Raw genomic sequence first — 25,735 nt, forward strand, 5'->3', positions numbered from 1 at the left:
AAATCATTCCCAAAGTCTGATGACTGGATTGTACATAGTACTCCAGTTGAGGCTGAACTAGTGTTTTATGTAAGCTGCAGTGATCCAAAGAAATAACTTCAGACCAATGATGACCTTTTGGTTGCTTATCCACTGACCCTTCGTTGGTGGTACTTTTTCCTACTTCCTTGCTGTAACATCTGTTTTTCTCTCTCGCAGCCTTTCATTTTCACCAACAAGTAACTTTTGCCTTCTCTTTAATTGGCCTGATGTCAGCCAATGAGTGGGTTCCTCCTGCGCATGCTCCAGGTTCCTTGTGCCCCTCCCCCTCTGGCTGCTCGGCGCGTGGAGTGGCAGGAGTTGCTGCTGCTGCTGGCTGGTGTAATTATCCCACTTTCCCCCCCGTGTGCAAGAATCGCGCGATTTTAGCAGGTGAAGATTACACAGTGCTGCTTTCATGCTTTATTTACGTCCTCAGCATGGCTGTCTGACCCAGCAGGCGCTTGTTTTTATTAAAAATGCAGTTTGGGCCTTCTGCTTTTGGTGACTGAGGCCTGCGCCCTCATCCGCTTTCAGAAAGCTTCTGATAAATAAGGATGAAAGTAGATTTTACAGAGCAGCAGCAGTACGAGGGTTGAACGAACAGAGACGCTCTCTTAAAAGGGCATGACTGAGCCCTACTAGTTGTCAGTTGTGAGTTGGTTAAAAATAGCATAAGTGCTTCATTTTGGAGACTGCTCGGGGAGAAATTCACGGATTTCTTATTCCATCAGAGGTTTAGCATATTGGTGATAAATTAACCAAGATATTGTACTATCTGATCTTTAAATATTTATAGTACAACTATTAATTTGGCTGTTTTGTGTTTCAGAATATGCCTCCAAAAAAGGGAGATAGTGAACTCAAGTTCCCAACCATTATTGGACGATTTGGAACCTCGTTGAAGATTGGCATTGTTGGATTGCCAAATGTAGGGTAAGATTATTTAACTTTGCATACCAGTTTGAGATGCCATACTGTTAACAAAAAAAAACCCAGTTTTTATTAAGCCACTTATACTTTGAGATCAGTGCGTGCCTAATGTGATTAGAGCTGATAGACCTGGGTTACATTGGCTAAGCATACAGCAGCATTCTGCACATTGACTTGAATAATGATGATTATCATTTAATGTGAACAAGGTAGCGAAAGTCTTCTATTAAAATTAAAAGTTAAGTTTAGAAAGTTTCTCAATGAATGTTGAAACATTTATTCCTGTTCTCTAAATCAAACTGTTGACTCTTAAATGGATAAGTTTCTGAATTGGATGTCATGTTTTGTATGTACAGCACAATTTGGTATTGCCTGTTTAAAATTACTTATTGGTAATCTACAATATAGTAGATTAATAGTATGCTTAAGACTTTATATATTTATAAAACTGAACACTTAATATTGCATTGTATGATGTTGCCATTCATTGCAGTGTTAACAATTTGTTGATCTTTATTCTATAATACTGCACAATTCAGTGGGATTCAAGACAAAGAAGGACATTTGGTGTGTGTATCCCTCTACATCTGAATCACAGTAGTGGAAATATGCCATGGTTAACAGAATTACAAAAGTTGGCAATGTTATGTATATTCCATGTTATTAATTACCATTATAGTAATTCCTCAAGTGAGAGAATGTTCTAATTTAGCACCAAAAATTGGATTTTTTTAATGTGAATTTTGAAATCCAAACATAGGTTCTGGGGGCAACAGATAAAAGGGAAACTAGTTGAGGATGAGATGGTAGGGGAGGAGCAAGTAACAGTAGATGGAGGGATGTATTAGAATGGAGAAAAGGGCATGTAAAGAGGGTAACTTAAAGTGGTAGAGGTAGTAATAAGAGTGAGAATGAATGGCCAGAAGGGGGCTAGATAATGGGAGTTGAAGGGGTAATGGAGGATGAGGGGAAAAGGAGTGAATGAGAAGGGAACTGCAATTTCTATGCAGCACCCACCTCGCACCCTCCCCAGACAGTGTGCAGGTTAAAAGACAGAAGTAGAAGATGACAGTGAAGAACAAAAAAAGTTAAGGGTATCAATGGAGTTTAAAAGATGAGGTTATTTTCTTTTTTTTTAATAAACAATTTTATTGGGATAGTTTTTGGCTTTGTAAACAGTTACAGACATCAACAGAACGAAACTCGGCATGTCCGCAAGCCACAACTCAGTCTTCGGGGGCTTCCAGGAACATATCGTCCACCCTTCCCACCCCCGCCCGCCGCCATGCTCGAAACCCCCCATCCATACTCCCGGGGGCAAACCGATGGTTGTTGCAGATTGGCGCCCAAACCGACGTCCCCGTCTCCCCTACATGCCTCCTCCACTGGCCCCATATCTGCAGGGTCGCCACCACTACCGGGCTGGTGGAGTACCTGGCCGGCGGCAGCGGTAGAGGAGCCGTGACCAGGGCTGCCAAACTGGAGCCCCTGCACGAAGCCGCCTCCACCCGCTCCCAGATAGACTCCGTACCCACCATCCACTTCCTTATCATAGCGATGTTGGCCGCCCAGTAATAATTAATCAGACTCGGCAAAGCCAGCCCTCCCTCACTGCGGTTCCTCTCCAGCATCACCATCTTCACCCGCGGGGAATTTCCCGCCCAGACAAAGCTCATGATCATAGAAGAGGTTATTTTCTGCCTGACTTGTGCAATGCTACAATAGATCAAATGCCCCAGTAATATATATTTGGAGTTTAAAATTGTCTGGAGTTTTTCCTCCTGCTGTCCAATCCTAAATCAATAATAACACTTAGCTGAAGTATCAGAAAATATTTTGTCGTTTGGAATTATATAACCGTGTGAATGAGTACCGCCAGATGAAAGGTACATGTATTTTTTTCACTGATAAATTATTTTGTAGAAAACTTGTTATTTATAGAGGACACCTATAAATAATCATTTGTTTACCAGTTAGTTAATAACTGGTTAATGTGCTTTAATCACATAATGTCCTGAGGAATGTCTTTGGAGGTGATTATTTTCCCTTTCTTAAATAATTTATAACACGACATATCTTGTTTTAGAAAAATATAACCAATTCTACAATTTATTCCAATGCCCATAGTAACTGGTACTTGCAGCTGCCTTCTTCCATCACCTTGATGAAAATTACGCTACTTGTGCAGTCTTGAGGTGGTTACCTTTATGGCTTTTGTTGCCACTGCCATACATGTACAGCTATGTGCTGATGGTAGGCCTAACAAGTTGTGAAATTGAATTTAATAAATCTTGACAGCCCCAGTAAATGACAATTGAAGGTCATTCACTAATATTTTTCCAGATAAGTAACCTGCTATCCTTGCCTGGTCAGGCCCACACTTTTTGAGTGACATTTAATGCCTCCATTGTAATGGGAATAAACAATAAGAACTACCTCGCCAATGGTGCCCACAGTCTATAAACCTTTTTTTTTTAAACAGGAAGGAACAGTCCATGTTGGTCAACATGAGGAAAAAAACTTGTATTAAACTTGAGGTATATTGGGTATTCTGCACAGAATATGCAACCACCGAACAACTTCATTTTAATAGTTCCTGGTTCATTTACATGAAAAGTTGGGGAATTGTAGTTTCTTTAGTTTAGCTGTGATGAGATGCTGAAAGGAACTAGCTGTAGATTATGTAAAACCCGATGTAGCACTTCACTTGATGGGCCTAGTTACAAAGTGCAACTTTTGAGGTACTGAGTTTCATAATTCTTAGTTTGATTTATGACAGTGCAGATGACAATAGGGATATAACAGTTGGCCTTGATGACCTTGGACCAGTGAGGATCTGACTAGACTGGAAAGTGGTGGACCATGGATCAGCACCCATGATTCTCTAACTTCTCATATTGAAAATAGGCTTTAAAAAATTGTCAAGGAAATGTCAAATCAAGGAGTTAGCCGGCAACACGTTTTCATTATTGAGGTATTGATTCTCTTTTTCTGCTTCACGGAGACATGACTCACTCCTGCTTCACCGGACTGTGCCCTACAACCAGAGGGCTTCTCAATCCACCGAATGGACCGTGCGGCGGCCTCGGGCAAGGCAAGGGGAGGTGGGGTCTGCCTCCTAATCAACACCTCCTGGTGCCTAGTGTAGCAACACTGGCGAGTTTCTGCTCCCAGGACCTGGAATACCTGACGCTAAAATGCCGCCCCATCTACCTTCCGCGGGAGTTCAGTTCTGTTATCCTGACGGGAGTTTACATCCCACCCCATGCGAATGCGAAAATTGCACTGGACGAAATATTCACCACCACAAATAGCCTTGAAACGAAACATCCCGAGGTCTTGTTCATTGTTGCTGGGGACTTCAATCGTGCCAAGCTCAAGAGCATGCTACCAAGTTACCACCAAGAAGTCACCTGTTCCACCAGAGGCCCAAACATCCTGGACCACTGCTACACAAACATCAAACATGCCTGCCGATCTATCGCCCGCCCACACTTTGGCAAATCTGACCACAAGGCTGTACCCCTGCTCCCAGCTTATAAGCAAACACTGAAGTGGGAGAATCCATCAAAGAAAGTTGTGCATTGTTGGTCTGAGGAATTGGATGATCTCCTACGGGACTGCTTAGAGTCAGTGGACTGGTCAGTATTTAAAAACTCTGCGACCAGCCTGAACGAGTACGCCACTACAGTAACTGACTTAATTAGTAAGTGTGTAGAAGACTGTGTGCCAAAGAAGCAAATCCGCGTGTTTCCCAATCGGAAACTCTGGATGAACAGGGATATTCACTGCTTGCTGAAGTCTAGGTCTGAGACGTTCAAGTTAGGCGACCCTGACCTCTACAAGAAAGCCAGATATGATCTAAAGAAATCCATCAAAGATGCCAAAAGACAGTACCGGACCAAGCTTGAATCCCAGGCTAGCCACACGGATCCCTGCCGTCTATGGCAAGGTCTGCAAGACATAACAGGCTACAAGATGAAGGCATGTAAAATCGTCGGCTCCAACGCACCCCTCCCTGATGAGCTCAACGCATTCTTTGCCTGCTTCGAGCAAGAGGTTAGCGAGAGCGAGCCCTCCACCCCAGAAGCCACGGATGAACTTGTATTTGAGATCACCACTGCAGACGTCAGAGCAGCCTTTTCGAAGGTCAACCCACGGAAATCCACTGGCCCAGATGGGGTACCCGGACGAGCACTCAGGATCAGCTGGCGGCGGTATTCGCAGACATCTTCAACCTCTCTTTACAACAATCTGAGGTCCCTATCTGCTTCAAGAAGACGACCACCATCCCTGTACCAAAAAAAGTCAAGCAGCGTGCCTTGACAATCGTCCAGTGGCTCTGACATCCATCATCATGAAGTGCTTCGAAAGGTTAGTCATGGCACAAACCAACTCCAGCCTCCCAGATTGCCTTGATCCACTATAGTTTGCCTACTGCTGCAACAGGTCCACAGCAGAAACCATCTCCATGGCCCTGCACTCTACCCTGGAACACCTAGATAACAAAGACACCTATGTCAGACTCCTATTTATTGACTACAGCTCAGCCTTCAACACTATCATTCCTACAAAACTCATCTCCAAACTCCGTGGCCTTGGCCTCGGCTCCTCCCCCTGCGACTGGATCCTGAACTTTCTAACCCACAGGCCACAATCAGTAAAGATGGGCAACAACACCTCCTCCACGATCATCCTCAACACCAGTGCCCCACAAGGCTGTGTCCTCAGCCCCCTACTGTACTTCTTATGCATCCATGACTGTGTGGCCAAATTCCCCTCCAACCCGATTTTCAAATTTGCTGATGACACCACCGTAGTGAGTCGGATTTCAAACAATGACGAGACAGAGTATAGGAATGAGATAGAGAATCTGTTGAACTGGTGCAATGACAATAATCTCTCCCTCAATGCCAACAAAACGAAGGAGATTATCATCGACTTTAGGAAGCATAGTGGTGAATATGCTCCTGTCTACATCAATGGCAATGAAATAGAAAGGGTCGAGAGCTTCAAGTTTTTAGGTGCACAGATCACCAACAGTTTGTCTTGGTCCCCCCATGCCGACATTATAGTTATGAAAGCCCACCAACGACTCTACTTTCTCAGAAGACTGAGGAAATTTGGCATGTCAGCTACGACCCTCACCAACTTCTACAGACGCACCATAGAAAGCATTCTTTCTGTTTGCATCACAGCTTCGTATGGAGCCTGCTCTACCCAAGACTGCAGGAAACTACAAAAAGTTGTGAATGTAGCCCAGTCCATCACGCAAACCACCTTGCCATCCATCGACTCTATATCTATAATTCCCGCTGCCTCAGAAAGGCAGCCAGCATAATTAAGGACCCCACGCACCCCGGACATACTCTCTTCCACCTCCTTCCGTCAGGAAAAATATACCAAAGTTTGAGGTCCCGTACCAACCGACTCAAGAACAGCTTCTTCCCTACTGCCATCAGACTTTTGAATGGACCTACCTCGTATTAAGTTGATCTTTTCTTTACACCTTGCTGTAACATATTCTGCAGTCTCTCATTCCTTCCTTATGTACGGTATGCATTGTTTGTACAGCATGCAAGAAGCAATACTTTTCACTGTATACTAATACATGTGACAATAATAAATCAAATCAAATCAAAAATTTAGTTTCTACATTGGATTTCAAAATAGCATTTTAGAGACCATTTCAGAAAAATATGCTAACTGGTCATAAAAATTTCAAACCATCCGTAAAACTGTGATTGCTCTTGTCTGTTGGTTTATTTCATGATTCAATTCATCATGTAAAGAATTTGGTACATAGAGTTGTTTTTAAAAATAAATTTAAAGTGCCCAATTGTTTTTTCCGATTAAGGGGCAATTTAGCGTGGCCAATCTACGTACCCTGCACATCTTTGGATTGTGGGGATGAGACCCAAGTGCACACGGGGAGAATGTGCAAACTCCACATGGATATACGGAGTTACTTAATGCTAGAATTTAATAAATTATATAATTAGGAGAAATATCTCACGGTATTTGTCTCACTTGTTGAAGAAGTAAGAGCCATATTTTTAAATGCAGGGATAAAAGGCAAATCATTATCCTGCACTTTGAAGAAAAATATAATTGTGCTGTAAATAAACTTTGATCAGTTGAGTTCCTTTTTAAAAATAAATTTAGAGTCCCTAATTCATTTTTGCACTTAAAGGGCAATTTAGTGTGGCCAAACCACCTACCCTGCACATCTTTGGGTTGTGGGGGCGAAACCCACGCAAACACGGGAAGAATGTGCAAACTCCACACGGACAGTGACTCAGAGCCGGGATAGAACCTGGGACCTCAGCGCCGTGAGGCCGCAGAGCTAACTCACTGCGCCACCGCGCTGCCCCGATCAGTTGAGTTCTATAGTTATAGGTAATGTCTTTGGTTCAATAGTTCCAACCGTTGTTGCTTCTAATATAGCTGTGATGATGAATTAAATGTGATATTAAAAACTATTTTTGTTATCATCAATCTATAGTTAAGAAAATTGTCTTAATGCCACATGAAAGAAAACTTTCTTTTATGATTCTTCAGACAGAAGTTGATGAGGACAAAGGCAGATTTAAGATATAGGTGGCATCACGATTCAACTTTCAAAACAAAAATAATGTTTTTTTAATCTATTCTTGGAATGTGGAAACTGAATTTCTGCTTGACCTATTTGCAAGATTGAAATGACATGAAATTCAGTCGCAACTGCGGCTGCTTTTTTTAAGCGTCAGACTGAAGTTAAAGCAAATTACCTTTACAGCATTAAGTCCCTTAGATTCTCAGCAATATTTTTCTCAAGTTAAGCTGACACTTTTACTTCATTCTTTGATAATTTTTCATCTTGCAATGTTAAATTCTTATTTTCGGCAATAAAAAAAAAGAAGCTCTTCAGGTACAACAAGGTTGCCAACCCCTTTGTTAGACCATGGCGGGGTGACCCCCCCCCCCCACACACACACACACACACACATCAGGATTGCCCCTGCAGCCAGAATGGCGAGGTTCCGCCGGGTAGGACCACTATATGCAAATGACGCCGGCAGAACTCGGCGGGCACTTGGCCTGTTGAGCACGGAGAATCGGCAGGGGATGCGCTTTCAACGGCCCCCGACTGGTGCCGCGGCGACCGCGCCGACGCGATTGGCAGCAATTCTCCGGTCACCAGAGAATCGGCGGCCCGGTCTGAGTGGCGTGGTGGGATTTGCGTGCCCCCCTCCGGGTGATTCTCCAACCCAGCGCGGGATCGGAGAATCCCGGCCCGTACCTTATAACATGTTATTCAAATCATCATCTCTGTCGCTGAATTCAAAATTGTGGACAATGTCTCTTCCATCACACTATCGGTTTCTGTTTTGGCACTTGATGGTCTGAAAATTCATAAAGGAGCTAGGAATCTCATCTAAAAGATGTCAAATAACAAGTCGGTAGAAATTAAAACCAATCATTAAACTTAAAAAAAGAAACTAAAAGGGGTGAACAGCAGTAGCGAACAATTTTAAAAGGCAAACCGATTAATTGGCTCAACATTATTGACTGTCAAATTCCTGGTCAATTGTCCACACTAAAAATTTTTTTATTGAAGTAAATTTTAATATCTGTCTGACAACAATGGCTCCTGGTGATTTATTGACCACGCTGTCATGCATGTAGGACTAGCAGATGGGTGCAATTGGCCATTAAACAGATTTGGAAAGAATGGGAGGGAAGGTGCTCAGGCATTAAATATTTTGTAAGTTTACGGACAGGAGAGAAAGATACAGTTCAACGAAAGAGAAAATGCTAGAAAATCTTTTCCAGCATTTTCTCTTTCGTTTCAGATTCCAGCATCTGCAGTAATTTGCTTTTATCCAGTGAGAGACAGTTCAAACTCTATTGATTTCCTCTTGCCACCTGTTTGAAGTAGAGGGTGCTTTAATTATTTTTTAAAGGAATTGGCAGTAGCGTGTTTGCCTAATCCCTCGATTGTTATGATCCAATCTTACTAATAATCCACAGTACACCCGAGTTAGGATTAACTCTGAAGGTTATCTTACTTTACACATTCAAAACCCAGAAAAAGGAGTGTTTGCCTCTTCCCACTCCACACATTCACACACTAAAAGGAGTTTTACAGTATGGAGACCACAGAAGAGTAAATATTAGTTCACAAGTTCCAGTGGGTGTTTCCTTCATGGTAGGGTTCTGTTCCGATGTGTTTCAGGTTGGTTGAATGATACGAACATTCTTGAAATTAATGATGTCGCTACGTTTCAACAAGTTGGCAGGTGTTGATAGAGACTTTAAGAATCAAGCAGGCATTGTGGAGTTGAGACTGTTTTACCCAGCCTGGCGATTAGGTCATGTGACCTTCCTCCACGATGACGTGAAAAGGGATGTTTATCCAGCGTATCAGCCCTGTTGAAAGGGGTGTCATCTATGTTGAGGGTCTGGCATTTGGGAAGCCATTTGTCTCAGCAGACCCACTGACCCTGCTAGCAAGGTTGGCTTATTGAGTGCAAACGACATCCCTGTGGTTCCTTTTAAAATTGGTCTGGACCGTACCAGGTGTGGTTTGAGTCTGTTAGTTGCTCTCTAGGCACAAAGAGGTGTGATGTTCCAGAAACTGAAACAATAATTATTTTGTCCTTGTAAATCCTGGAAGAGGGCCAACCCAAGAACAGGTGATTTGCAGCAGCCGTTATAGTCTCCTATGTTCAGAAGAAAAATATAAATTTTAGACATAAATAGCAAGAAGGATAACGTTTTAAATGAGTGGTGGGTTTCTTCCATGTTTTAGGAACCCAACAGTAAAGGACCTGTAACATTTGAGATATTGTTTTTTCTTTGTATTGGTTCAGTAAAAATATTAAATTCGGGCAGCACGGTGGCACAGTCTCACGGCGCTGAGGTCCCAGGTTCGATCCGGGCTTTGGGTCACTGTTCATGTGGAGTTTTCACATTATCCCCATCTTTACGTGGGTTTCGCCCCCACAACCCCAAAATCTTCAGGGTTGGTGGATTGGCCACGCTAAAGTGCCCCTTAATTGGAAAAAATGAATTGGGTACTCTAAAATTTTTTTAAAAAAGAGAGCACTGTGGGTCATTGAATTACAATTAAATAGTGCCTTCTGCAATCATCGCAAAGGTTAAAGTGTGCAAGCCTCAGAACATTTTGAAGCACAGTCACTACTGTAATGTAGGAAACGTGGCAGAACAAAGTAGCAAGGTAGTGTAAATAGCAATGGATAAACAGATATTTTAGCTATGTTATTTGAGGGATAAATGTTAGCCAAGCACCCCCAGCTCTTCAAAATTATGCCATGGGGGCTTTCATTTTTACATGAAGATAGGTAGGTCTTTTCATTAATATTCCAATTGAAAGACAGCCAACTGTGCAGAGTTCCTCCAGTGATGCACTGGAATGTTCGTTGAAATTTTGTGCTCATGTCTGGAGTGAGACTTGAACTTCCAACCTTTTGTCTGTGGGGCAAAAATGCTACCACAAAACTTAGTGTTTTAAACCGTAGGGAGTGGTTGAGGCACATACCACCAGATCTTTCAAGGGAAAATTGGATAAATAATTGAAGTACAGGAAGATGCAAGACTAAGGTGGGAGCACAGAGCAGTGGAAATGTAATATTGATTGCTCCAGCAAATAACTGTTGCAGACATGACTGGTTGAATTGGTTCCTCTTTGGTGTCACTTCCATGTAGTACAAATAGTCATGATCATGAATTTAATATATTTTTTAATATATAAATTTAAATATATAAATTATAGAGTACCCAATTAATTTTTCCAATTATGGGCAATTTAGCGTGGCCAATCCACCTACCTGCACATCTTTGGGTTGTGGGGGAGAAACCCACGTAAACATGGGGAGAATGTGCAAACTCCACACAGACAGCGACCCAGAGCCGGCATCGAACCTGGGACCTCGGTGCCGTGAGGCTGCAGTGCTAACCCACTGTGCCACAGTGCTGCCCCCACTGCTCTCTTAACCTCTCTCCTCGATTTTAATTCCATGAACTCTCATCACTAACTTTTGAACAACAGAAAGTAGGCTTTCCTTATTGACTCTGAGGGCCCTTCACAATTTCACAAGAACCTCTGCTACATCTGCTCTTCGCCTTCTTATTCCAGTGAAAATAGACCCAGTGCCTCAAGCCGGGGCAGCACGGTAGCATAGTGGTTACAGTTGCCTCACAGCTTCAGGGTCCCAGGTCCCAGCTTGGGTCACTGTCTGTGCGGAGTCTGCGGATTCTCCCCCTGTCTGTGTGTGTTTCCTCCGGGTGCTCTGTTTACCTCCCACAGTCCAAAGATGTGCAGGTTAGGTAGATTGGCTATGCTAAATTGCCCTTAGTGTCCAAAAAGGTTAGGTGGGGTTACGGGGATAGGGTGGAGGTGTGGGTGCTCTTTCCAGGGGTCAGTACAGACTCGATGCGCCGAATAGCCTCCTTCTGCACTGGAATGTCTAAAACTGCGAATATCCTCATATTTTAATAGTTTCTCACCCGTGGCACATCATGCTGAACCTATATAATTTTGGAAAAGTTAATCAATACTCTTGTACTCTACCCTGTATATAGACCTAGTTAAATTTACTTTTTGAATAGTTTTAGCTAATAGTTTCAGGAGATTGTGCACTTAAGTCTAAGTTTCTCTGTTCATTTCTTCATTGTCTTTCCAATGGATGCATATTCCACTCAATTAATATTCAGGGGGTTACCCTTGACCAGGAATGAACTGGACCATCCATGTAAATACTGCGGTTACAAGAGCAAGTCGGAGGCTAGGAATTCGGTGGTGAGTAACTGCCCAAAACCTAGCCACCATCTGCAAGGCCCCAGTCAGGAGCGTGATGTTCCCTGATCATGCCTGCCCAAAAACTCCCCCCAAAAAACTCCCAACAGTGCAATGTATAAACCACAACTTTGCCCAGAACAAAAACCCATCAACAAGCCCTGTCACGATCCTGAGCCCTCCCCCACATTACAAAAAAATCCCACAAAAAATACAAATACTGATGAACTCAACAATGAACAAACTCCATAGTCCTTGAGCACTTTAGTTCATCCCCAGTGCATGCTACTTGGCAAACACATTTGCATCCTCTGGCACATTGAAGTAATAGTCTCTGTCCTTGAAAGTCACCTGAAGACGTGACTTGTTTTTGACATTTCCCTTCACTGTGCCTTCTCCCTGCCTTTGCCGTCTCTGCAGCCCCTGGGACCAGGCGTTAATCCCCGAAAATGCCGTTCCCGAACAGGAGCCCTCCAATGTGCGACTGCCTCCCGCCCGCCGTCACGCCGTCACCGGAAGTCTACCCTGTACATCTTTGGGTTGTGAGGTGAGACCCACGCAGACACGGAGTGAATGTACAAGCTCCATACGGACAGTGACCCGGAGCCGGGATCGAACCCAGATCCTCGGCATCGTGAGGTGGCAGTGCTAACCACTGTGCCGCCCACTTTTGCAATCTTTATAATGGACTGTTAACGTTTTCCCAGTGTCAGAAGTTAAGCTAACTGGCTTATAGTCGGTTGGTTTTTGTCTCCCTCTTTTTTTTTGAATAAAGATGTTACATTGGCTGTTTTCCAATTTAAAGATTCTTGAAAGATAATACTACCTGTGCATCCACTATCTCTGTAGCTACTTCCTTAATATCCTGGGATACAACCCATCAGGTCATGGGGACTTATTGGCTTTTAGCCCCGCTAGTTTCTTTAGTCCTTTTCCCTGAGTGATTGTTGTTGTTTTTATTTCTCCCCCTCTACCCCTTGTTTATTTTGCATTTTTGGAATGTTATTTTTGTCTCCCACCTTGATGTAAAAATATTTGTTAAACTCTGCAATTTCCTGGTTTCCCATTATTTCTTCCCTGGTCTCATTCTTTCAGGGGCCTGTTCATTTTGACCTGTCTTTTTAGTATATTTAAAGCAACTTTTGCTGTTTGTTTTTATATTACTTGCTAGTTTACCCTCATAGTTTCTCTTTTCCCTCTTAATTTTGTTGTGTCACCTTTTGTTGGCTTTTAAATCTTTCCTTACCTTGGCCACATTGTATGCTTTTTCTTCCAATTTAATACAATCCTCCACTTGGTTAACCATGGTTGATTTATCCCCTTCCTTAAATCCTTCTTACTCACTGGAATATATCTTTGTTATGAGTTGTGAACTATTTTCAAAAATGTTACGATTGCTGATCAACTGTCTTTCCTGCTAAGCTCCTTCCCCAGTCCATTCCAGCCAACTTTGTCCTAATTTCTTCACAAGACCCTCATTTAAGTACAGCACTGTTGTATCTGACTCGAGATTCTCACACTCATATTGAATGCTAAATTCTACAATGTCATGGTCACGGCTTCCTAGGGCATCTTTTCATCTGAGATTGTTTATTAAGCCTGTCTCATTACACATTACCAAATCCAAAATAGCTGGATCCACAACATATTATTCGAGAAAACTGTCCTGAATACACTATGAAATCTCTACCTCTGCCAATTTGATTTTGCCAATCTGCATGAAGATTGAAGTCGCCCATGATTAAAGCTCTCAACCTAACTATTTTCAGCTGCTTCATCAATGATCTTCCTTCCATCATAAGATCAGAAGTGGCAATATTCACTGATGATTGCACAATGTTTAGCACCATTTGTGACAAGTCAGTCCGTGTTTGAATGCAGAAAGACCCGAACAATATCCAGGGTTGAGCTGAGATGTGATAAGGAACGCTCCAGTCACAAAAGTGAAAGGCGCTGCCAATCTCCATCAAGAGAGAATCTAACCATCACCACTTGGCATTCAGTGGCATTACCATTGCTGAATCCCCAACTTTCAACATTCTAGGTTTGTCTATGGTTGCTCCCATTGTCCTAAGTCATTTGTAAAAATTCCAAATAAACAGGCAATAGATACAAATATTTCCTGATTTTACAAGAGTTTATTACTGCTTTCAAATACCACGGTTGGGTATATATATTTTTAATTGTTCTGTTGCAACTTTGGGGTTACTTTTCTGAAAGATGATGGCACTGCCACCTCAACCTTTCCTGCTTAAGGGCCAAGGAGTGGTGGGGGTGGGGTGCAGGGAAAGTGTCAACTTCACCAGTCTTTTCATAACTGTAATCTCTCACCCCGGTAATATCCAGTGAATATGTGCCCCTTTATTCATTGCTTTTCTACTCCTTTTAATGGGGAACACATCTGTGCATAATACTGCAACTGCATGATATTCTGATGTTGCAACATTTTGTTCAGTCTTTGAGCACTTTACATCAAGAGTAAATGCAGCCAACATTTCCAAGTAAGTGTATTGTGTTTGTGCATTCATCTCACACTTAAGACTGATGTGCTGTGTATAGATATCAAAAATGAATGAGAATAACTACAGATGTCGTGGTTGTTATTCTGATGCAAATCATTAGCCTTATTTTCCAGGATGTGGTTGATAGGAACAATGTGGCATCTTGTAAGGGAAAACTCCATCATTGTTCATTACCATTTCACATCAGCAATGGGGAAGGCTTTTGCATTTTATGTGTCATTTCTTGACAACATCATTTCCAAAGTGCCATGGTCCTGACAGTGTTTTGACATTTACACACTTGGTTCTTCTGTTGTTGATGGGTCATATGGTACAATAGTTTACTGGTAAATGAATTGAGAGGTCAAAAGTTCATTTCATTTCCCCAACTGCCACAAAATTATGTGCATTGATGCATAGATTTCTGATAATCCAGCTACAGCGCTCTGCGTTTATTTTCAGTTGAAGTGTGTGTAGAATATTATTGGATTTTAGTCAGCGTTCGACTTTCCACCAAATCTGGATGAACCAAGCAGGAAAAATGCATTCCTTATGCATGGTCCTTTTTAATCAGAATAAAATTGTCCATGATATGACAGGTGTGATAGCAGGCAACGCATTACAGACTAAGTGGTTACCATTAAAGAAAAGAATGGTTGTTAGCCTCCACTGCCATCTCAAATGGCAGAGTTTTTAATACTTTTGGCTGGATTATTCAATTCATAAGATATTTATGAATGGATTTCACTGCGATATTCCTGTTCTGGGCATATGTGGAAGGATTTGAATGAATCATTAAAATTAGCAAAATATGATTTGGGGCCAAAAATGACTGCGGTGGATGTTGTAATTACTGTGATTGCAATGGATGGAATTGCCTAATTTTTTTTCAAGTCTAAGTGTGAATCTTTAGATGTGTCATGTATAGTAGTAAATGGTTGTGGAATAGATGCATGACTTTAGAATGTAAATTGTTTCCATTTTCAAATTCGTGTACAAGTTTTCACATCTCTTTTTTCATTATAATAATCACTGTAATCAAAAATACATGGCTGAAAAATTGGTGTCTTCTCAATCGTTAACGGCAGTTTATACATTGAGGCCCTTCACATGGTGCTTGGATCCTCTACCCACCTGTTGACAACTGTACACATGCTCTCATAACACGTTTGAAATATGGCGTCTCTGGAAAAGAGGCAAATCTGAGTTTGCACAGCTGCATTTGAAAGCAGTTCTGTGCAACAAATAGAAAAAGGTTGTAGTAAAAACCCTTTGCATTGGTCTTCAGTAAGGTAATGTTGAAATTGAGGAGTAGGTGAGGGCGGCACCTGGCGCAGTGGTTAGCACTGGGACTGTGGCGCTGAGGACCCGGCTTCGAATCCTGGCCCTGGGTCACTGTCCATGTGGAGTTTGCACATTCTCCCCATGTCTGCGTGGGTTTCACCCCCCACAACCCAAAGATGTGCAGGGTAGGTGGATTTGCCACTCTAAATTGCCCCTTGGAAAAAAATTGGGAACTCTAAATTTATTTTAAAAAAAGATATTGAGGCGTAGGTTCATTTTTGGTAGCGGTTCTCAAACTATTTTTGGTTGAAGAGTCCCTTTTCATATGGACTCGATCACAGATTTTCTCCATCTAAATTATTATTAGTAATAAACTCATGGGAGTGCTACATAAGGGCGGCACGGTGGCACAGTGGTTAGCACTGCTGCCTCACTATGCTGAGGACCCAGGTTCGCTGCTTTTCAATTTTCCAATTAAGGGGCAATTTAGTGTGGCCAATCCACCTAACCTGCATATCTTTGGGTTGTGGGGGGTGAAACCCACGCAGACACAGGGAAAATGTGCAAACTCCATACAGAGAGTGACCCGGCGCCGGGATCGAACCTGGGACCTCATCCCCGTAGGCAGCAGTGCTAACTACTGCGCCACCGTTTTAGGTGGAAAATATCTGGGAGGAAAATAAGTTCCTCACATAACTTCAATGTGCTTTGCTTCGTGTGTCCCCTATTTTGGTGCACTCAGTTGTATGTCTTTCTCCACCCCTCCCACCCCATCATGTCTCTGTCTGCTGAATACCTCTGCATGTTCTGTGTTTTGCTTATTCATCTCTATTTTGCTGAATATTTGTTTATTCCCCACCCGCTCCCATTGTACAACACTTTTGAATAATTTCACCCATCCCAGGGAGGTGAATTTTGCATTTATGTTGCACTGAGTTCTGTTCAATATTCCCTTGCCACTGCCTTGGAAGAAACCATACTTAAAAGAAAAGTCAAAGTCACATTCTAGATGATATATAACTGTAGGCAGCACCACAGGGAATCTCTCCCTATCTCTCAAAAGAAATATGAAGTGGATAAAAATATGGAACCTGCTGTTGAAAATTGAAACATGAAAGCTTCACTGATTCCTCTAAGGTTGCACATATGGACTAAAGCTTCTTTACAATCCAGGAATTGCCATTATTTTCGTAGTATTTATATATTTTATTATTTTGTTGCAGCTTTGAATATATTTGCTGATAAATGAAACATATTTCCTTTTATGACAACCAGCCTAATTTAATAATTCCAGGTTTGCTATAGCCCACCATCTTGTCACCTTGATTGCACTCTCTTGGCTTGTTTACTATTGCCACTTCAATTATATCAAAGTCATTTTTGCCTAGGATTACTCTGGGGAAGGCACATTGCACATGTTATTCTTGTGAAGACTAGGAGAAAACAGACATTGAGAATGTTTGTTTAACATCTGTGTCTTTTCATTGATCTATATTGGGACAGCACGGTGGTACAGTGGTTAGCACTGCTGCTTAATAGTGCCAGGGACCCGGGTTTGATTCTGACCTTGGGTAACTGATTGTGTAGAGTTTGCCTATTCTCCTTGTGGGTTTCCTCCAGGTGCTCTGGTTTACTCCCACAGTCCAAAGATGTGCAGGTTAGGTAGATTGGCCATGCTAAATTGCTCCTTGGCTTGGGTTACGGGGATAGGGTGGGGGCGTAGCCTTATGTAAAGTGCCCCTTTAGAGTGTAGACATGATAGGCCGAATGGCCTCCTTCTGCACTAGGGATTCTATGGATTCTAGCTATGTAGCTTGATCTTACTAGTTTTGCATAAGTATTTAACTTGCATGCTTAACATCGTGACTGTAAAAGTTGTTCCAGTTCACATTTGGAGTATTGTGTGCAATTCTAGTCACCACATTATCAGAGGGACGTGGAAGCTTTGGAGAGAGTGCAAAAAAGGTTCACCAGGATGTTCCTGGTCTCGAGGGTGTTGGCTATGAGGAGAGGTTGAATAAACTAGGATTGTTTTCACTGGAAAGATGGAGCCTGAGGGGAGACCTGATAGAGGTCTACAAAATTCAGAGGCATAGACAGGGTGGATAGTCAGAGGTTTTTTTCCAAGGCTGGAAGTGTCAGTTACAAGGGGGCACAGGTTCAAGGTGAGAGGGAGAAAGTTTAAGGAAGATGTGGAGGGTAAATTTTTCACGCAGAGAGTGGTGGGTGCCTGGAACACGCTGCCAAAGGATGTGGTGGAAGCAGGCACATTAGCAACATTTAAGAGGCATCTGGATGGGTACATGAATAGAGCGGAAATAGAGGGATATAGACCGAGGAAGGGCAGAGGATTTTTTATAGTTAGGGCATTGTGATTGGCGCAGGCTTGGAAGACCGAAGGGCCTGTTCTTGCGCTGTAATTTTCTTTGTTCTCCACCAACTCTTGAACAATCACCTCCAATAAATTTATGCCAACCTTTTCTCTGAAATTAATGTGTAAAAATTCATATACCTAACTCATGGCTTTAGCATTTGTGCATGTTAAACTATGTTCACCCGATGTCATGTTAAACTTTGTCCTGAGTGTGCTGTCCTCCAAGGGTGCCATGACTTCCTTTTTTAAAAACTTTGTCTAATTCATTTACAAGTACCAGATCAAGATGAACACTGGTTCTCATTTTTCTGTTCATGCTAAAGAGAACAAGGGAGGATGTTTGAGAGAATCATTAATGACTGAGCAGCTAACAGAAGTTTAGAAACAGGATAACTTTGCTTATTCAAATCGTCAAAATAAGTAAGATTCTGGTAACCATAGATCCATTATTCTCACTTCCCTGTACAATAATCACATTAATTAACAGGAGTAAATTTAAACATCTGTACAAAAACCTAGTAGTCAGAACAAGTAACATTCCAGTGGACCCTGTGAGATAAGAATGAAGCTGAACCTTCAAAAGGCATTGAACAAAATCTCATGTTTAGACTATTCGTTAAGCTCAAAATAGTGAGAATTCAGAGGAAAAATGTGGAAAGGAATAAGAAAATAAGACGATGCCTACTAGTTATGAGGTATGTCAAAGGAAATGAGCAGTACCTGCACTGTTCACTGTTAAAATAGCCTAGGATAAATAAAAAAATATGTTTTGGTTAAATATATTAAGCGCTAGTGTAGAGCAAAAATCAACAAAGCTAATAGAATCTTGACCTATTTCGTTGAAATATAAGAATATAGGTCAGAGTCAGTCATGACCATACCTTGAATTCTGATTACTGTGGCATAACGACAGCATTCAAACAGTAGATGGAATGTAGGAAAGAGCCATGAGGCTGATAACTCTCCTGGAAGTCTCATTTACAAGGAAAGACTGGGGGAACTTGGACTGTTTAGTTTTGGAAGTGATCTCTTAGAAGTGTAGAAGAAAGAATATTGTTTTTAAAATGTAAATGTGTAAAATTTCAAACTGACAGAATAAGGTCACCATGCGTTCAAACTAGTGAAATGCAAATTTAAGACTGATATCTGGAAGGATTCACACATTGCGCATTTTCTGGTGGAGTGGTGGAAGTGAGAATTCTAGAATAATTTAAAATCAATTTAAATCAATTTTGTTGAGCTAAATAGACACATCTGTAATTTATACTATTATCTCACAGTTGGGAGATTAATAGCAGAGGTTATAAATTCAAGATTATCACAGGAACGTTTAAAAAAAAATAATTTGGAGATTGTGAACGCTGTTTCATCTTTCCATTGCGGCTATCAGTTCAAAGGAAATTGGACCAGCATTGGAAAGAGAGAATATAAAATGAAACGTGGGAAAGGCAATGAAATAGACTAGGTTTCTCTGGTTGACGAGCAAGCAGTAACAACAAAATACGGGATGGTAGTATTGTGCAAATGCTTACTGGACTAGTGATCCAGACTAATGCTTCAGAGACATGAGCTCAAATGCCCCAAAGGAAGTTGGATGAAAGCAAATTCAATTGATTGATAAATCTAGAATAAAAAGCTAGCCTCCATCATGGTGATCATGAAAATACTGGACTGTTGTAAAAGTCCATCTGGTTCATCAATGTCCTCCAGCGAAGGAAATCTGTCATCATTCTTGGTCTGGTGTGATGTGACTTCAGACCTACAGCAATATGGTTGATTCTTAACTGCTTCTGAAATGCCTAACAAGCCACCAGGTACATAAAACTGCTAAGCCCAAGTAGGAATAAAATTGGATGGACCACCAGCAACGACTGGAAATGACAAAGGTATACCCAGCGAAATCACTCTTGCAAGTTGTCCATACTAATTTCTGGGAACTTGTGCCAAAATTGGGAGAGCTATCCCAGAGATGAGCCGAGCAACTGCCTGACAGTCAAACTCATTGGATCATATCTTGCAGCCAGTGTCCCAGACACCGCCATCACCATCCCTGGATATGTCCTGTCCCACTGGCAGAACAGACCAACCAGAGATGGTGCCACAGTGTATAAAGCAGGAGGGAGTGAAAGTCCTCAATGTTTACTCTGAACCCCATAGAGTCTCATGGCATCAGATTAAATATGGGTAAGAAAAACTTCTTTCAGATCACCACCTACCACCCCCTACTCAACTGATGAATCAGTACTTCACCATTTTGAGCACCACTTGGAAGAAGCACTGAGAGAGCAAAAGCACAGACTTAAATGTGCACCAACAAGAGTGGTTTGGCAACACCACTGCTAACCAAATTGGCTGAGTCCTGAAGGTGATATATTTTGCAGGCTGGGTTTGGGGCAGGTGGTGAGGTGCAAGGGGGGAGAAAACCTACATGGCCTCATCCTCTCCAATTTACCTGTCGTGATGCATCTGTCCATGGGAATATTGAGATGACTAGTGACCACACAGCATTTGTTTTCATGTGCGCTGGTGACACCCAGCCCTGCCTCACCACCATCTCTTTCTCTCAACTTCTCCACTGTTGTTAAATTATTGGATTTGTCATCCGCCATTCCTGCATGGCCATGTCACTCTAAGTCTAATCTCCTCTAGCTCCTCAACCCTCTGAGATATCTGCTGTCCTTTGGTTTTGGCCTTGTGAAAATCCCAATTTTAAATGCTCCACCGGTGATGATTGTGCCTCTGATGCCTCAGACTCGAGGTCTGGGATATCCTCCTTACACCTCTTCGCTTCTCATTTGTTTTCCTCCTTTAAGAACCTTCTTAAAATTTATCACTCTGATCAAACTTCAGGCCCTCTGATCTAAAATCTCCTCAATTGGCTTGGTGTCCTATTTTATGTTATGCTCCTGCGAAGTGCCTTGGGCAGTTCTACTATGATGTGACATAAACACCAATTTTTGGGGCAGCATAGTGGCGCAGTGGTTGGCACTGCTGCCTCAGGGTGCCGAGGTCCCAGGTTCACTTCCGGCTCTGGGTCACTGTCCGTGTGGAGTTTGCACATTCTCCCGTGTTTGCGTGTGTTTCGACCCCACAACCCAAAGATGTGCAGGATAGGTGGATTGGCCACGCTAAATTGCCCCTTAATTGGAAAAAATGACTTGGGACTCTTAATTTTAAAAATAAATAAATGTATACCAATTTTTACAGTTGTTGTGTGGCACTGCCACCATTTACAAATTGATATATTTAGTAGATCAACACTTTGGTGTCCATGAAGCACTTTCAGCTATCGGCATTTAGGTAATTGGATTAAGCTACAATCTGTAACCCCACAGTCCATCAAACCTTATCTGACTACTGCCTTCAAGCCAAAACTTAGGGCAGCACGATAGCACAAGTGATTAACACTGTGGTTTCACAGCGCCAGGGTCCCAGGTTCGATTCCCTGCTGGGTCACTGTCTGTGCGGAGTCTGCATGTTCTCCCCGCGTCTGCGTGGGTTTCCTCTGGGTGCTCAGGTTTCCTCCCACAGTCCAAAGACGTGCAGGTTAGGTGGATTGGCCACGATAAATTGCCCTTAGTGACCAAAAAAGGTTAGGAGGGGTTATTGGGTTGCGGGGATAGGATGGAAGTGAGGGCTTAAGTGGGTCGGTGCCGACTCGATGGGCTGAATGGCCTCCTTCTGCATTGTATGTTCTATATTCTAAAACGGATGTAAGCAATTCCACGACCAATGAATCAGATCAAATTTCTGCAGTCCTGCCATACCCAGTCATGAATGGTGGTGGACAATTAAACCAATCAAAAGTGGGTATCCATTTAAAAAAAAAAATATTTATTGAAAATGTAAACAAAACCACCCGACACAATCAAACAAAAATACACAACAGAAGAAAGATACAAAAAAAGCACATATTAACTTTGACACAAAAACAAAACTAAATCCCCTAACAACTGACTAGCTCCTTAAAAAAGGAAATTAATGTCTGCCATCTGAGGTAGAACCCCTCCACCAATGCTCTCATGGTGTATTCAACTTCTCCAACTGTAGAAAAACAACAGGTCCTTAGCCCACTACTATACTTCCTGTACACAAACGACTGTGTCGCAAAATATGGCTCCAACTTGATCTACACGTTTGCTGATGACACGACCTAAGTGGATCGGATCTTGAACAACGATGAGTCGGAGTACAGGAGGAAGATAGAGATTCTAGTGTCATGGTGTAACGACAACAATCTCTGCATCACAGCCTGGTATGACAACTGCTCGGCCCAAGACTGTAAGAAACTACAGAGAGTTGTGAACACAGCCCAGTCCATCATGTGAAACTGCCTTCCATCCATTGACTCTGTTCACACGTCCTGCTGCCTTGGGAAAGCAGGCAGTATAATGAAAGATCCCTCTCTCCCGGGTTATTCTCTCGTCCAACCTCTTCCATCAGGCAGGAGATACAAAAGTCTGAGAACACGCACTAACGGGTTCAAAAACAGCTTCTTCCCTGCTGTTACCAGACTCCTGAATGGCTCTCTTATGGACCGAACTGATCTCTTCACACATCTTCTCTTTTTAAAAAAAATTTAGATTACCCAATTATTTTTTCCAATTAAGGGGCAATTTACGTGGCCAATCCACCTACTCTGCACATTTTTGGGTTGTGGGGGCGAAACCCACGGAGACAGGGGGAGAATGTGCAAACTCCACACGGACAGTGACCCAGAGCCGGGATCGAACCTGGGACCTCAGCGCCGTGAGGCGGTTGTGCTAACCACTAGGCCACCATGCTGCCCTTCCCACATCTTCTCTACTGAGTAGTACTATACTCCATGGGCGTGATTCTCCGAAACCGGGAGAAATCGTGAGGCTGGCGTCAAAAACGGGCGGGTTTGATGCCAGCCTCCGCCCCCCCGACCGGGAACCGATTCTGGTCCCCGGTCGGGGCTAGCATGCCGCGGCCGTGAACTCCGGCATCGCGGGCTTAACGAATTTCGTTAAGCCCGCTTGCCAGAGTTTGCGACGGCTGACGCGTCACATGACGTCAGCCGCGCATGCGCGGATGACGTCATCGTGCATTTGCGCGAAACCCACGCATGCGCGGGCCGGGGTGCCCCTCAGCCGCCCCGCGAATGGATACAGCGGGGCGGCGGAAGGACAAAGAGTGCGCGGGGTAAGTACCCGCTGCATCGATCGCGGGCCCATGGCACCCTTGGCACGGCTGTGGTACTGCCGTGCCAATCGGTGCCATGGTTCCCAAGATCGCAACTTTATGGCCGTTTTTACGAACGGTCAGACCAGGTGTGTTTGACGTTCCTAAAAACGGTCGTAAAGGGCTTGTACTTCGGGCCATCGGCCAGCTGAGAATCGCTGCTCGCCGTAAAAAAACGGCGGGCAGCGATTCGTGTCGGGAGGCGGGCGTGGGAGGGGGGGGAGAGAATAGCGGGAGGGCGTCAGACCAGCGTGGCCGTAAAAAATTACGGACCCCGCTATTCTCCGCACCGTCGTGAGTGCGGAGAATCGCCCCCCATATGCTTCACCAGATGCCTGTGCCTATGTATTTACATTGTGTATTTATGTATGTCCTATGTTTTTTTCATGTATGGAACGATCTGGATTGTACGCAGAGCTGTACTTTTCACTGCACCTGGGTACACGTGATAATAAATCAAATCCAGAGCACCCAACCAAGCCGAGGCACTAAGAGGAATAGGAGACCTCCACCCAAGCAGAACTCTCTGGGTTATCAGTGAGGCAAAGGCGAGGACATCCTCCTCGCCCCAACTGAAGCACTGGCCAGTTCGACACCCCAAATATGGCTACCAGAGAACATGGATCCAAATGTACACGGAGTATCTCCGACATGGTGTTTAAAAATAAGAGGCCCAAAAGCTTAGCCCCCCCCCCCCCCCCCCCCCCCCCCCCCAACACCACCACCACCACTCCCCGAGAGCTACGCTCACACTTATTCTCCATCCGGAGATGAATCCGCATCCTCCATTTAAGTCAGATACGTCCTGTGCAAAACCTTGAATTGAATCAAGCTTAGCTGAGCACATAGAGACATGGAGTTGACCTGTGAAGGGTCTCACTCCAAACCTCACCATCAAGAATGGGACCCAATTCACCCTCCCATTTCATCTTCACTCACTCAACGGAGCCATGTCCGTTGAAAGGATATGGCCATATTTGTCCAAAATAGTCCCCTTGTCAGACCCGGCCAAAGACAAAATCATCTTCATCAGGGTGGCACCAAAGGAAAGGAGAAGGAAAGTCCGAAAAGCCATCCGAACAGGGGGTGTTGGCAGTCTGCATCAAACCAATGTAATTTATAATTTAATCTGGGATGTTTAACAGGGATTCTAACTCATCACTCCTCTCCACCTCCACAGCTAGGATAGCTAGGTTGTCCAAACAGTCAAACCTGAGTGATCCGTCCGCTGAATGCGTCGATCTATAAAGATAGATCACAATAGAACGAGTCAAAAACCGCATTAATCAGAGAAGAGGCGCAAACCAGGCTACTGCTCAAATTGCGTATTTGTATGGTGCCTGGGAGGCTGCTTACCACTTAAGCTGGTGAGCCAAGTGGTGTCTGTCCTTCTAACCATATTCGTAAAACATGCCTCTTGAGCGTTGCAGCTGGCTTGCCGCTCTGCCTGTCGATTATAGCTTGAATTGTTTTTGCAGCTTTTTCCTGCTTGGGTCAAGTGAGTACTGAAGAATGGGGTCCACCAGGGGGTGGCATGGTGGTGCAGTGGTGAGCATTGTTGCCTCACGGCGCCGAGGTCCCAGGTTCAATCCTGGCCCTGGGTCACTGTCTGTGTGTCATTTGCATATTCTCCCCATGTTTGCATGGGTCTCACCCCCACAACCCAAATATGTGCAGGCTAGGTCGATTGGCCACGCTAAATTTTAATTGGGGGAAAAAAGAATTGGTTACTCTAAATAAGGGTTAATGTGGACATGCCGAATTTCCTCAGGAAACTAAGGAAATTCGGCATGTCCACATTAACCCTTACCAACTTTACAGATGCACCATAGAAAGCATCCTATCGGGCTGCATCACAGCCTGGTATGGCAACTGCTCAGCCCAGGACCGCAAGGAACTTCAGAGAGTCGTGAATACTGCCCAGTCCATCACACTAACCTGCCTCCCATCCATGGACTCCATCTACACCTCCCGCTGCCGGGGGAAAGCGGGCAGCATAATCAAGGATCCCTCCCACCCGGCTTACTCACTTTTGCAACTTCTTCCATCGGGCAGGAGATACAGTAGTCTGAGAACACGCACGAACAGACTCCAAAACAGCTAATTCCCCACTGTCAACAGACTCCTAAATGACCCTCTTATTGACTGACGTCATTAACACTACACCCTGTATGCTTCATCCGATGCCAATACTTATGTAGTTACGTTGTATATCTTGGGCGGAATTCTCCACTCCCGCGAAAAATCAGGAAGGCCGTCGTGAACTCGACTGAGTTTCACGACGGCCTCGGAGGCTGCTCCTCTCAACTTATTCACCCCCACCGCTAGGAGCGGCACTCCGTAACTCTCGGCAGCCGGGCCTAGACGCTTGCGTCAAAACAGCGCGCCGAGAATGACGCGACAGCGGCGCCTAAGTGACGTCAGGCACATGCGCAGGTTGGCCGGCTCCAACCCGCGCATGCGCGGCTGACGGCTCAAACCCGGGCATGCGCGGTTGCCGTCTTCCCCTCCGCTGCCCCGCAAGACGTAGCGGCTTGATCTTGCGGGGCGGCGGAGGGGAAAGAGTGCCTCGCTTTGAGACGCTGGCCCGACGATTGGTGGGCACCGATCGTGGGCCAG

General features: G+C 43.8%; 1 protein-coding gene across 6 annotated transcripts in view; it reads left to right on the top strand.

Annotated features, from left to right (window-relative positions):
* The first annotated feature begins 295 nt into the window (after positions 1 to 295).
* Positions 296 to 25,735, top strand: part of ola1 (Obg-like ATPase 1) — a 260,203-nt gene continuing 234,763 nt past the window's right edge. For 2 of the 6 annotated variants that reach the window (XM_038789387.1, XM_038789393.1), the window contains exons 1-2: positions 296 to 411; positions 851 to 954. In XM_038789387.1, the coding sequence (XP_038645315.1) occupies positions 854 to 954 (101 nt within the window). In that variant the 5' untranslated portion in view covers positions 296 to 411; positions 851 to 853. Of the gene's footprint in view, positions 412 to 480; positions 673 to 850; positions 955 to 25,735 lie in introns of those variants that run through there. The other 4 variants (XM_038789388.1, XM_038789391.1, XM_038789392.1 and 1 more) reach the window with 4 other exon arrangements.

The sequence above is a fragment of the Scyliorhinus canicula genome, chromosome 2 (genome assembly GCF_902713615.1).
Source record: "Scyliorhinus canicula chromosome 2, sScyCan1.1, whole genome shotgun sequence".
Classification (NCBI taxonomy): domain Eukaryota; kingdom Metazoa; phylum Chordata; class Chondrichthyes; order Carcharhiniformes; family Scyliorhinidae; genus Scyliorhinus; species Scyliorhinus canicula.